This window comes from Pogoniulus pusillus, chromosome 3 (assembly GCF_015220805.1).
Source record: "Pogoniulus pusillus isolate bPogPus1 chromosome 3, bPogPus1.pri, whole genome shotgun sequence".
Taxonomy (NCBI): Eukaryota; Metazoa; Chordata; class Aves; order Piciformes; family Lybiidae; genus Pogoniulus; species Pogoniulus pusillus.
This window is the reverse complement of record NC_087266.1, coordinates 49923595-49935364: the sequence shown is the minus strand read 5'-3', so window position 1 is coordinate 49935364 and position 11770 is coordinate 49923595. Positions and strand designations below refer to the sequence as shown.

General features: G+C 45.4%; 1 protein-coding gene across 1 annotated transcript; it reads left to right on the top strand.

The window, feature by feature from the left end:
• Positions 1-738: 738 nt before the first annotated feature.
• Positions 739-8146, top strand: C3H13orf42 (chromosome 3 C13orf42 homolog). Its single transcript, XM_064141286.1, has 3 exons — positions 739-1152; positions 4801-4948; positions 5885-8146. Exons 1-3 carry the CDS (start codon positions 739-741, stop codon positions 6124-6126), a joined length of 804 nt encoding a protein of 267 aa, XP_063997356.1. The 3' UTR covers positions 6127-8146.
• Positions 8147-11770: the final 3624 nt, after the last annotated feature.

Genomic DNA, 11770 nt, shown 5'->3' with positions numbered 1-11770 from the left:
GGAAGAGTGTTTTATTTTACAGTATCCCTTATATGGGGCATCTTTGTTCTGAGTGAAACAAAACCTGACATCTGAATCCACATTGTTCCCAGCAGTGCTGTGAGATCAGGTAACTGTAGCCATCTCCTGGTTACCGTGGGGTGAAAGCCAGAGCGACTTCTTTCATCAGCTGAGCTCTATCCTGCAGGAACCGTTCTTCTCCATTCGAGTTTTGTCCCTGTGGAGGCTGCTCTCGGCAAGCTTTTGCAGGAGATCACCGAGCCCGGCCCGCTGCGGGAGCAGGGGCGCTGGGAGCAGAGCGGGAGTTCAGCACCGCGGCCAGCGCCCGGCGCCCCGCGGCCGGCGGCGGCAAGACTCGGCGGCAAGCAGCCGGGAGGGAGGGGGAAGGGGGGGCTCCTGCCTCGGTGCCTGTGTTTCTTATGGGGAGCCGCAGGCAAATCGGAGGTCAAAGCACGATACTTGACCTCCCGTACTGTATTTTAAACCAAGGGAAGGATAAAGCTCTTTCGCTGACCCAAATGGAATAGAACACGCTCTTCTGCGTTACCGTCGTGCCCTTCACCGTGTGATAGGCTGGAAGCAATTTGTGCAGCAATAGGGTTTTAGACATTTTTCTTACGGTAACTGACAAAACTGTCTGCCTGCTACGGACAAGAGTAACAGCAGCTTGTTTCCAGATCTAGGGTTAAATTAAGGAGCTGAAAGAGAAAAGGTATAAAGTGGAGGAAGTGACACACTATGTTCAAGAAGATCCATTCTATATTTCACCCCAACTCCCAGCGAAGAAATGTGACTGATGACATCCCTTACTGTGATGGCACAGGCTCTGCGGTGAGACTGATCCGCAGCACTTCTATGTACATCCTAGGAAGTGAGCAGGAAAAAGTTAGTGAAACACTGAAAAAAAGCAGAAGTACAACCAGCATCGATTCTTGCTTCCAGCCAAAAGAGGAGGACAAAGACTGGATGTACTCAAAGACTCAGGACTGCTTGAAATACTTACAGGATCTGTTAGCATTAAGGAAAAAATATCTTGACCACATCAGTAACTTGAAATCCATGCGTATGGCTGCTGCTTCCCCAGCAACCACAACATCGTGTAGAACTGGAAAGAACTCATTTCTTCCACTTCCTTCCAAAGAGTCTTCAAAGGTAATTCCTAACAACATTTGCCATGATCCTAAGCCATGAAGCAAATAGATGTATGACCTGTGTTGACTTTCTGCTTTATTGGTCTCAGCCTGTTGTCTTTATAATGTTACATCATTTGAGGTTCTTTCTGAGTAGGATGAAATTAAGTATGAGTGACTGGTCATGGAAAGAAATGTATCTGCCTGTGTTTGTAAGAGGGGACAGTAAGAGAAGAGGTATGAGAGCATGGGAAGTATATGAAGAAAACATGTTGTGAAAAGGCAAGCTGTTGTCTCAATATTCTGACAAGCTACTTAAGTGCCTCAGACTTCTCCACAATGCTTATTGGTGGCTGCTAATGACTGACAGGAGAAGTAACCCCTAGGTTTACTAGTAGCCTTTTTATTGGCAAAAAATGGCTTACACAAAATAATTGTCAATTCACTGAAACGAATGGGACCATTTCTGACTGGTCAGATAGTTTATGAGCATCAGTGCAAGCTCTGCTGGTAGGCTCTTCATTAATAAGTTGGCAGGCACTCCGTATTACAAGGATACCCCTAAAATAAGACAGAAATGTCGTTGTTAGTTCAGATTATTTCCATATGTCTTAACGAGAGAAGCATTACAAAGCTTTCTCCTGGTTGTAATTTAGAGATTGTCTGTCACCAAACAGCTGGGCTTGAATCAGTGAGGAAAAAGGATTGCAGCAGGTGGGGTGATGTGTTTAGCCGACACAGAATCACAGACCACAGAATGCATTGGCTTGGAAGGGACCCTCAGAGGTCATCTTGCTCAACTCTGCTGCAGTGAGTGGGGGCACCTGCAACTAGATCAGACTGCCCAGGCCCACATCAAGTTTGAGCTTAAATGTCTCCAGAGATGTGGCCTCAACCACATTGCTGGGTAACCTGTTCCAGTATTTTACCATTCATTGTAAAGAACTTCTTCCTTATGTCCAAACTAAATCTGCTCTACTCTACTTTAAAACCATTTCCCCTCCCTCATCCTATCACTACAAGTCTTTCTAATAGTTCCTCTTCAGATATTGAAATGTAGTTACAAGATCTCCCCAGAGCCTTCTTTCTCCACACGGAACAGCTCCAACTCTCTCAGCCTGTTCTTTAGGACAATTGCTCAGGCCCTCTGATCATCTTCATGGCTCTCCTCTGGACCCGCTCCAGTGAGTGTCCTTCTTTTGTTGGGGCCCCCAGAGCTGGACACAGTACTCCAGGCAAGGTCTCACCAGAGCTTAGTAGGTGTCAGAATCACCTCTCTCGATCTGCTGGCCACACTTTTGTTGATGCAGCCCAGGATGCAATTGGCCTTCTAGGCTGGAAGTGTGCATTGTTGGCTCATGTCCAGCTTCTCATCCACCAGTATCTCCAAGTCCTTTTCTGCAGGGCTGCTCTCAATGTCATCAACCCCCAGTCTGTATTGATACTGAGGATTGCTCTGACCTCGGGCGAAAGACCTCGCATTTTGCCTCATTGAGATTCTCCTTAGCCCACTTCTCCAGCCTGTCTCTCTCCAGACAGTAAGCAACACTTTGACATAGTTTACCCAGTGAGGATTTTAAATTGGGTAGTAATGGTGATGGTGGGAATAAGAGATGTATGGCTGACCTACTGATTAGGCCAGGCAGACTCTTCCAAACAACTATTGCCACATTTAGATGCTCTATTGTAGCGGAATGTCAGAGTGGCTGAATCACAAAATGGTAAGTGTTGGAAAGGACACCTGGGCATCATGTACTCCAAGTGACTTGCTAAAACAGGATCACCTGTATCAAGTTCCATAGGAACATGTCCAGACAGGTTTTGGAATTCTCCAGAGGAGACTCCACAGATTCTCCATGGAGCCTGTATCTGCGCTCTGTCACCCTCAAAGTAGTTTTTCCCCTATATAGGTGGGATTCTTTGTGTTCTAGTTTGTGCCTGTTGTTCCTTGTACTATCACTGGACACCACTCAATAGAGACTGGTCCCATAGGCTTGAACTCCTGCCCTTTAAATATTTATAAGCACTGAAGCTTATGAAGCTTGTTGAAGCTGAGTTCTGTTGCAGGCATTGCTTAACCAAAGGAGAAGGCTCCCATGTTTAGGAATAAGTAGCCCATTCTTAAATTCCACCTTTTTATACCTGTTCAATCAGTGGGATTTTTTTCTATTTGGCTTTATTTCATCTTAATGCTTTGAATGGTGACTCTTAAAAGCTAGGAATAATAATAGGAAACAACACTCAGCTCAGTGGGATGGAGAAGATTGTTTTTATGAAGACATTTCTATTTAGGTCCAAGGAAACAGCCAAACAGAGTGATTGAGGTATAGGAGAGGTGCTTCTTGTGACCAGATGCCAGGAGACGAATCTCAACACTATAGATACAATCTGTAAACTGACTGCACTGTCACACAAAGATTGGCTTGAGACAGAGATTTACAGCATACCGATGCCCTGATGAGCTGAGCAGCAATGTAGGTGGGTCAGGTGCTGTGGGTTCACAATCTGCCGCTTAGGTGTAGTGAGAGAAGAGAACAGAGAGGTGGGTCAGGTGCTGGAAGTACATAGGAGTTTCTTCAAAAGCCTTTTAACCAATAAGGGCTTAGTCATAACAGCAGTAGCTATTTTCAGTACGTGTGTGGTAGCAGCTATCTTTTAGCACTTCTGAGGATGTCAATCAACCCCTAATGTCAGGAAGACAATAAGCTAGCTCATCTGTTTGCCTTCACAGAACAGGGAACAAGCTGGTCCCTTCGGAGATGTGATACAACATGCATCCTTTGCTTGCACTTTTGAAATGCGAGGTAGCAGTTTCCTGACCTGGTGCTGCAGCCCTACAATGCCAGCTGGGACTGGCAGGGAAGCTATGTGGCATTTTGTTAGGCAGAGCCTGGCAGCAAGTGCTCAACCTGTATGGACCCACGGAATTGCTAACTGGGGCTTCGTGGCTGCTTCTGCACTTACAGACAAGCGTTTGCTTTTTTATCAAGGCAGGCTGCTAATTTTAAACCCTGTGGCTTTCCTGTGGGAGTTAGCACAGTGTTGAATGAGTCATATTCTAGTGCACATGGTCCTTTTCCATTTCTGAAAGACTTTAGCAATTTAGATTGGGATTCATTTCACCTAGCCTAGGCATTTTAACAGGATGCTTAAATTAGTAACTGAGTTACCTCACAATCCCTTTGCAGCAAAGAGAAAGATCTGCCTGCTGAGGGGAATTCAGCCTACCTAAGGCCTGACTCATCTTCTGAAGACACCAGAGCCCTGCATTAATTACAGAAGGAACCCTGCGTGACTACATTTGTTATGTGTGTCTCATTAGGTGCCTACTGCTAGGTAGAATAAGTTTGGCCACAAAGCCCAGCTGTCACTTAGTCATCTAATTACACGGCCTGACAGGGGGATTCTGAGGGATTTTGTAATGCCTGGCTAGCAGTGCTCAGGTGGATGGTTAGTGCTGAGCAGGTAACAAGATGCACCTTTGTTAGACTGCCGTTTTGCTTTCTTTGGCTACTGCAAACTGTTGAGTAGCCTGGAGCTGTCTGCTTTTCTGACAGCTTGAAGTATGGAATGAAACTTAATTTTTGCAGCTTCCTTACGCAGTCTGCTCATTAAGGAGTCATCGTGCCCAACCTTTAGCTAACTTTTTTTCTCCCTATCTGGTCAACAGGCATCCATAGAAAGGAAAGGCCCACAGTCCAGCTCAGATGTAAGAGAAGCAATGGCTTTCTTTGACTCAGTTATTGCAGACCTGGATTCAGAGAGATGGCGGAGAGTTCCTGATGTGGATCTGCCAAACGTGGATGTTGATTTTGATGGTGAAGTATAAACCAGCCAAAATATGGGCATGTTTGGTGTGCAGAGTGTAGAGGGAAGAGTGGCATCGTAAGAACATGTTTGTTCATTTAATGAACACTGCTTTCCTCCAGATCTTTCTTCCCAAGTCTGGAACCACTACTTGCAGTATGTGCAGTAATAGAATAGAATCATAGAATGGCTTAGATTGGAAGGAACCTCAAAGATCATCTAGTTCTAACCCCCTGGAATAGACATGGGCACCTCCCACTAAAACAGGTCACTCAAAGCCTCATCAACCTAACCTTGAACACATTACTTGTTCCCTGCAGAGAGGATGCCACCCTTTAGTGGCCATTATGTGAGCAAAAATGTAGCATGTGCAGTGTTGGAATAGTGCTTCCCTTCTGCTCAGGGCTGAATTCCACCCTTGCATCTCTACCTTAAGATGCTTTTGGAGGAGACCTGTAAAAAGTAAAGATAGTTTTGTCTTAACCTGGTTTCCATGTTTCTCTTTGAGAACAGGCTGGATGTTTTCTCTCCAACCACAAAAGAAAAAAAAAAAAAAGTTGACAACATAATGGTACATTTCCATCAGAAAAGATGGGATTGCCCAGCTACTTGAAGATGTAGTCATCTGAGCTCATCACCTATTCTGTTTGATCAGTGGGGAGAAACAGGCGTTTGACTTCTTTATCTTACACTGCCGTGAATAATGAACCAGGTCAGATCAGCTGTGCCCTAGGGATGTGTGTGAAGAGACCAGCTTTAATATCAGAGTTTACACTGCAGACATTGAGGTTGCAGATAAGGTGAATGCCTTTGCAAGAGACATCCTGCAGTGAAACCAAGTTGGTTTTTCAGCATCACCTCCAGCAAAGACCCAGCAGGCACCCTCAGTGTGTATGTAAAAATATCACTGGCAAACTGCTAATGCCAGATTGTCTTCTGTCTTTCAGTTGCTACCAGCACAAGTGAACATAGTTTACATTCAAACTGGATCCTTCGTGCTCCCCGAAGATACTCACAAGACACTGCCCAAACAGCACAGGCTGCAAGCCCATCTCAAAGAAGCAGCCAGCGGAGAACTACTGGCTCTAGGAAGAGGCTGGAAAGACATCCTATGTACTTGCCCAAAGCTGTGGAAGGGGCATATAGCACTTTAAAATTTAAGCCCAAAACACGCAAGAAAGAGCATTGAGAGAGTGTTCCCTCCTCAGCTGAAGATAAAATGTATGAAATAGGGAATGTAAAACTTGGTGGGGCTTTTTCACCTCTGAGCCATCTCTTAACACTCTAGAAGTGACGTGTGTGGTTACTGAAGGTTCTTTGTGTGGGACATGTTGTGAGCCATTGCTATTCCAACTCTGGACTCATATGGGGCTTTAACTCATCAAGTTCGTTGTGCCTAACAATACTGCTTTGTCATTGAACCTGGGGGGAAGTCCAACCTGACAGGCCTTTTTTTCTAGTGCTGTTATTGAAAGTAATGAATCAGAGGTTGCCTGGTGAGAATTTATTCTTCTGACTCCAGTACTGCAAAGCAATTCAGCAAATATGTTGGAGCTTTTGCACCAGGGTTTCCAAATTCAGAGCAGTGAAGCAGAATTTTCTCTTTTTTTTTTTTTTTTTTTTTTTTAATTGCATGTGAAAATTTGTAAGTGCCATCATCAACTCTGTGACCTAAGACTGGACATCAGCACTGAGGTACAAGCAGACTCTGGCCCGAGAAGAAAAATCTGCAGTGAAGGAATCAACGTTGGAAACCTGTGTTTGGAATAATTCCTCCGATGTGTTTTGCGTCTCTGCTTCCTGTAGGGAATGATTCTGTCCTTTGATAGAGCATCAAGGGATTCACTGCGTGCAAAAATGCAGACAGCTTTTTCCTTATGCTAGTTTTCATCTATTTTTACATCCTTTTTTCCCAGTGTACAACAGAAAAGCTTAATGTCTTGAAGAGGAGCACTTTGCAAATAAATTGGAGCTAAGGTTCTTCTCAAGGGCAGAAGACCATCTGCAGAGGAGTCCACTGCATTGGCTTTAGATGATTGTGCCCAGTGTTTGGAATTCCCTTACTTCATCATGAAAGACAGTGCACGAGGAAGAATGCAGTCTAGAACTGTGCTTCTTCGGGCTCGTGAAGTTGAGAGGTTAAGACTCATACTCTGCTTGTTTTGCTGATATATGACAGTGTAATAGTGTGTAGACAATGACAAGGTATTAGTTTTCAGACAAGCTACCAGTCATTAGGAAATGACAATAGAAATTCCCTATGGAAGTTCTGCCTATGGCCCTTGGGACAGGCCAATACCATTTGTATCATGGGCATCATGCTGAGCCGCATGCCCCAGCTCACACTTTGTCTTAGCCATTTTGTAAGGTATTTGGGATTTGCTTCCTGTGATTTTTTTTTTCACCTTGTGTTCAATCAGTGGTTCACTGTGGCAGGTGGATCACGGCAGCACAGGCATGACCAGCTGGAGATTGGTGATTTCCTTGTTTCTGTGTTCAGTAGTTGTAATGTCTACATGCTTGGATAGATTCCCTCAGGCAGTGGCCATCAGCATAACTCATGTGATAGGTCATCACCTCCGTGAGCCTTGTGCCCACCACACAGAACATCCGGCAGGTAGCAGTTCTTGCTGATTTGTGCTCCTAGTCCTCAGCACTGAGTTATTCAAACAGCATTTCTGCCACGAGGTGGAAATACCTCCCTCAGATCTTGCTGATCTAGGACACTTTCTGCCATGAGATAGGAGAGTGCCAAAAAAACATCTGTTCCTCCATTCAGAGCCGGCATCTCCTGTTTGACTAAAGCATTTTGTTTCTTTTCCCAGTGATGTTCATGAAAGAGAAGGATTTTTTTCTGCAGTACTTTTATTCTGGAGGTGCTTTTGATGCTCTTTGTCTAGTCTGTATGCTCTTGAAAATGACCAGTTTAACCTGTATCATTGATCCACATTCATGAAGAGTTTAAGTTAAGGTCTGGGTTTTGTCTCCCTGCTGTAGGTGTTTCTCACTATTAGTCTGCATTCTCTATACAGTGTTCTGCCTTTGTACTTCCCCAGTCTTGCCTTGACTGCCTGGAACTGACACCATAACTGTCTTAGTAACTGTTCTGCCTTTGGCATACGATCATTTAAGGCCACTCAGCCCGGTCAGACAGCATGCTCTAAACATACTCCTTGCTCCTGCCATGCCCCAAGGTGGCAGCTCTGTGTATGTGCTCGACACTGCGCATTTTTGGCAGCTGGGTCACTCTGAAACTCCTCTCCAGCCTTCATGCTGAAGTCACCAAAGAAAATGTTTCCTGAGTGTGTGGTCACCTTTCTGCTACTAGGACCTGCAACACGGATGGATGCTGACAGAATACCTTGTGGTCTTTTTGGGTTGCTATAACAGAATTAGGCATGTGTACAATCAAAATACTGATGAAAGAAGAAGAAAAGGATTCCAATGGTGTTCTGCCCTGGACTGTGCTTCGTGTTCATAGTGCCAAGGTTTTGCTCACTGAACTGGAGCAGCTGATCTTTTTGTTACTGTTTTTAGGATGCACAGAATCAGACAGCTTCAGTGTGTTTGACCTCCCCTGTCACTTCTTGCCTGTCCTTGTAAAACAGAGGTATCTCTAGTCATCGGGCTGTGACCAAGGGTAAGGGTCCCTCTGCTGACCAGCACACAAACTCCAGTGTGAAATGTGTATTTGCTTCTATGCATAATAGACAGAGGTGGAACATAACATTTGTAATTTCACATTGGATTCTGCTATATTTCTTTTCCTCTTAAAGCTCATTTCAAGCCTATTATCATACTAGGAACTTTTAATTAAACAAGGAAAATAAAGCAATTTTTCTCTGAGAACATTTTCTACCTTTTATCCCATAAATGCTGGCATCTTCCTTCTTCTAACATGTTAGTCTTCATAAACTCGTTAGTGGACATGGGTCAGCTCCAGCAGAGATATGGAGAGTGGCTGTAGCATCTTTGGGCACTCTCCATGGAGGTGGGGAGCTAAGAGTTCAAGCCCAGAAGCTGGGTCATGTGCTACCTATGCTAAAATAGGGCAGCTGAGCAGAAAAGGAATGGGAGAGAAGAAAGAGAAATATTTTCATTCCTTGTGAGAGCTGCCTCCTCAGAGAAGGGTTTAGCTTGGATGGCAGCACCCTCTGTGTTGTCTAAGACAGAGCCATGCTCCTGCCTGGCACTGACTCACTCCAAGCACCTTTCCAGACAGCTTCCAAGAACAGTTTATTGCCCTACAATGGCGTTCCTAGGATGGTCTGAATTTCATCTCCATGAACTTTGGAGGCAGAGCTCTCTGCACAGCCACTAAAGGGTCTCTACCTGCCTTAGGAAGGCCCTCTAAATGATCTTGCTACAGCATGAAATTATTGCCAGGCATTGCAACACAGACATGAAGCACCTACGATAGGTGCTCTAACAGTGAAAACTGTACGGAAGAATTATTCATGACCAGCAGAGCTCTGTGTGACCTAGATCCCTTGCAGAGAGCTCTTTTAGTCGTGCCCCTGGGCTCTGATAATGATGTACATCGACTAGGAGCTCTATCAATCAGGGTCACTGCGCGAGAGCATTCTCCACAGCACCAATCCCCAAAAGCTTGTTGCGTTAGAGTAGTACCGAGCTCTTTAGGAGAGCATCTCTTGTTTTGTTGTTCCAAATACGGCTCAGCTGAAGTACTGACAGTATTTCAGGTTCCTCTGGCTAACGTTGCTGCTGAGCAGCAGCTCTGAGGGGGCTTCAGCTCAGGATTTCTGTGACACCACATCCAGAGCACGTACAAGAATCCAGTAACTGGAGAGAGATGAAGCCTGCTGAAGAAATCCTCCTGTCTCGAGGGATTAAAAATAGTTTTGTGCTTTTCTGCTGAGCAACTCAGTGTGATCACAACACGTGTAAGCGAGCTGAAATCGTGTCTGTGGCAGAAACAGAAGAAATACAGGCAGCTAATGGAAAGCTGGCAGCTGGACAAGATGTACGCTGGTTTGGATCTTTCGGTGCCATAAAGTTACAACGAAGGCAGAAGATGTCAGCACCGCATTACGTAACGCAGGAAGTCTTCCAAGGTAATGCAAAGCAAAGATCTACAGTTATCTGCTGCTCCAGGTTGCATGGCTTGTATAAACACTTAGATTAGCACCTAGTAGATGTCCTCAACGTTTTCTCAGCTGTAAGGCCAGTCTGTAGAGCTGCTTGAGGAAATTCAGAAGCACACCTGTTGTGTCTCTATGGTGGAGAAACCATGAAACCTGCTCCACAAATGGGTGAGAGCAACACTGAGCTGGCCAGTCACAGCAGGCTGCACCCTGCATGCTTTTGCCAGGTTTTGGGCCCGTAGCTCGAAGTTATGCCCGTGGTAAAGTGCAATCCAGTTGCATCAAGTCAGTGGAATGACTCTTGGCTTATCTTGAGCTTAATGGCCAGCAAAACATGTGTGGTGGTTTTCAGAAGTTACCCCCCAAAGAAAATGGAAATCACCAGACTGGCTCAGAAGGTTTGGGAGTAAGATAAAGCTATATTTTACAGCAAGCTAAATTTACAGCATCTGTACAAAAGGTATTTACAGTTATATACAATTATTTGCAATTTAGAAATCATAGAGAAGTCCAATAAATCCAGTCCTCCCTCCCTGGGCAAAGAAAGCTCAGAAGAGGCTAATGCCACCTTCTTCTCCTGCCCCCCCGACAGAAAGCCAATGAGGCCTCACCTGTTAATCAGTTCATTCAAGGGCAGTATTCAGCCACGCACAGGGGAGCAGTGGAAGAGGCAGAAGGCAAAGGGAACAAAGAATGAGAAGTTGTTTATATATTAGCTCTTTAGACCACATATAGAGATCTTATCATTATTTTCTTTTTACAACCAATGCCCTGCTCATTCACTCTGTCTTCAAAAGAACATCCAGAAAGTTCCTCTCTCTTGTTTGTAAGTCAGAACCAAAACAGAGCATTAGCTCTTGAATTGCCACAACAGGTTGTTCTAAGACAATTTTGGGGGAAAACTCGATACGTGAGCCCAGGTGCTTCAGATCAGGCTGCGAAAGAAAGGCCAGAGACTGTTTCTTGGTTAGCAGTGAGTTAGTACATGGTAAGCAGTTTTCTACTAACAGGCTTGTGAAAGTGAAAAATGATCCATCTTTTGTAAGGCAAGATCAGGCACCATCACCTGGAGGGTTCAGTGCTTCTCATAGCCCAACCTCTGTCAGAGGATGAGGTGACCTATTAAGGAAATATGAAGCTAAATCATGGCACAAGGAGTTCCACCCTTTTATTGAAGTGACTGAGAAGGAGCAGGACCTCACCCAGAAGCCTATGGCCGCTGCCAGAGAGGCACTGCAAGTGCCACTGAGGTGAAATGTCTGACTGAGAAGACAATTTTCAGCAGCAAGTGCTGGGGACTGTCACCTAGCTCAGAGAAACAGCCCTTGGTTGAGACTGCTAGAAGGGTAGCCAGCCCCGTGCCGCGGCCACACGGTGGCAGTTCCTTCCCAGCTATTCCGCAGCCCTCCTGTCTGATCAGCGAGAGCTGGGAGTGAGAGGCAAAGCGCAGCGGTCAGTCCGCTTCGTCAGCAGGCAGGTGGTGTCTGGATCTGCTCTTTACTGCTGGGCTCCGAGAGCCTATCTGTTTGGCGCTTTCCAGTTATCATCAGTTCCTTCAATGAGTTTATTCTGTTAGGGAGATGATTTCCTCGAGAAGTACATGCCCATGGCACCGCAGACACTGAGGTGCTGCCCGCTGCCTCTCCCTGTGTCTGCAAACGAGCCAACGAAGTGATGGCATTGCCAGAAACAATTCACTCTCGGGCACAGAACACGCCAAGGTGGACT